The sequence below is a fragment of the Tupaia chinensis genome, unplaced genomic scaffold (genome assembly GCF_000334495.1).
Source record: "Tupaia chinensis unplaced genomic scaffold, TupChi_1.0 Scaffold000063_1, whole genome shotgun sequence".
Taxonomy (NCBI): Eukaryota; Metazoa; Chordata; class Mammalia; order Scandentia; family Tupaiidae; genus Tupaia; species Tupaia belangeri.
Window position 1 is genome coordinate 446972 of NW_006159521.1, and position 2560 is coordinate 449531.

General features: G+C 39.6%; 1 protein-coding gene across 2 annotated transcripts in view; it reads left to right on the forward strand.

Moving 5' to 3' along the window:
* Positions 1–2560, forward strand: part of SPG21 (SPG21 abhydrolase domain containing, maspardin) — a gene marked incomplete in the record, with an annotated part of 32329 nt that overhangs the window by 22228 nt on the left and 7541 nt on the right. For both annotated transcript variants that reach the window (XM_006141724.2, XM_006141725.2), the window contains 1 exon segment: positions 1747–1855. In XM_006141724.2, the coding sequence (XP_006141786.2) occupies positions 1747–1855 (109 nt within the window).

Genomic DNA, 2560 nt, shown 5'->3' on the forward strand with positions numbered 1-2560 from the left:
CAGATCTCCAAGAAGTTCTCAAGAGAGTGCTATACCAGGAAAATTAAATACAGACACACAGAAATAAGAGTTCAAAAACTAAGAAAATGGCCAACTTAATCACAGGGACAAGTCTGGAGTTGAATATTATATCCTAGAATTTAATCAGGAAGATTGAATCACAACAGAAGATAAAGTACATGAGACTGAACTGGTGAAATAGCATTTTATGACTTTTGACTAAAACTGATTTGATTTTCTTCTAGGCTTTGTTTTCCAGTTTTATGGATTTTTGTTCTGTCTTGAACTGCCGTTCATGTACTGTACCTACTATTTGAACAGAATCCTAACCTGTTTCCTGACTTTAAGTTTTAAGCAAAAGTTCCTTAGCATTTCTTTGATTTATTAAAATTAAAACTGCTTTTCTTAAAATTAATAATACCTATTTAATGACCATAGTAAGCTATTTAGCATCGGCTAGGTGCTACCTTACAGCATATTCATTCCACTCAGAGTTTCACACCTAAAGTCAGACGTGTATTCACAGATACGTACATACCAGCTGAACTTGCTGTTGAAAGTAGTTAGATTACTTAAGACATTTTGTGAATCAATAAAGTGTGGGGGGAAAGGAATGGAAAGCAACCGTAGACACCTGAGATAGTGTGAGAGGAGGGTGGGAAATGGCAGAGGGTCAGAAATAAGGATATATATATATGTATGTATGAAACTAGAATGGAAAATTATTGATGATAGCATGTATGATTAAGCCACTATGCAGTATATTCTGGATGGGAAATCACATTTTGTATGCTATCACAATGCTCAGGGAATGAATGTAAATTAATTAATTTTTAAAAATTTTTTCAGAAGAAAATTACTGTGTACTTGTAACTAGATTCTAGCTTTGTCCATATTTTTAGTTTTAGGTATTTTGTGAATTAATAAAATTTTGGGGGAAAAGGTCTAATTGGCTTGAATTAGCCCAGCTGAATCTAATAGTAGCAAATTTTGGGAGGTGTGAATTTGAAATATATTGGTAATTTGAAATATCAGTAAATCCAAAAATTAAATCAAATTATCTGGAAGGAAAGAATATTTCTCTTAATGTTCAGTTTTTCTTTTTTTTTAAGGAATTATTTATTTTATTTTATTTATTCATTCATTTTATTTTAATTTGACCAGAGAGAGACACAGAGAGAGCGGGTGGGGGGAGTGAGAAAGCAAGCCACCAGGTCTGGGATTCGAACCGTGGTTGGCCATGTGGGAGTGTCCAGCACCTTAACCACCACGCCACCTGCTGGTCCCGATGTTCAGTTTGTCAATAAAAATAGTTTAACCATCGCAGTAAGGCCAGTCAAAAAAAAAAATCTTGGGCCACCAGGTGGTGTAATAGTTAAGGCCCTGGATTTCTGCATGACCAACTACAGATCAAGTCCCAGACCCAGCGATTTGTAATTCACAACAAATAGATACATAAATAAATGTTTTTTTTTTTAATCGTGGAATCATCAGAATGTCTATCTCAGTAAAGGTATTTTGAAATAGCACTTATGATTATCCTACATCTTTATTAAGCCGCAAGTCTGGGACACTGAGAAAGTGTGTGTTAAAGCTAGAAGCAGCACTCTGAAGGCAGGGACTGAGGCTCTTTATCTCCAGGTCCCAAGTACGTACTAATACAGCGCTTCAGTGTCGAATGAACATTTGCCACTTATGTGCCACCTTAGACGTTTAAGATAGCAGATGTTTGTCTTTGTCTTACAGCTTTTGGCTGATGCCGGCATTTATGCTCAAAAAAATCGTTCTTGGAAACTTCTCATCTGGCCCAGTGGACCCCATGATGGCCGATGCCATTGATTTCATGGTAGACAGGGTAAGGATGGTGGCACTGGGTAGGGACACTCGTGCGGGGAGTCTGTACATCTGTCCCACTGAATGCATTAAAGGTATTGGTTGAACAGCTGCCTCGTCAACTCTAATATATCCGAACAGCGCCCACTGCTGGTAGAGGCATGACTGCATTGATGCTTCTCCATGACTGTTCAGCCACATCACATGGGGAGCTTTTAAAAATACAGATTCTGAGGCCTCACCCCAGCCATCCATCTGTAATTCCTGGGCATGGGAACTGGGAATCTATTTTCACGTTACATTCCCCAGCCTGGGCCCCCACCAGATGAGTCTGACGAACCAGGGCTGCAGGCTTGCATTTAAGAACTACCGAGCTGGGTGATCTCTGAAGTCTCTCCCCCTCCAAGATCCCTTCAGTGTTTATCCGTCACCTTTGAGCTACAGGAGTTGGCTTGCAGCCCACAGACACTGGGTTGAAGTACACAGTTCGGGTTGAGGGCTTTAGAAGGTTCTGATGGTGGAACCTTATCCAGGCTCCCAGAGTAGAAAAATACCACTGCCTGAGACGCCTAGTTCCTGGTCCCTCAAATACGTTGTATTGTCTCATAGGTGGCTTTTCGGCCCTCCTCCCGACACACACACACAAACTTGATACATCTGTATAAGCACAAATGTTGCCCTTGAAATTTTTTTTTATTATTTTTTTAGAGAGGTTTTTGCTATAGGG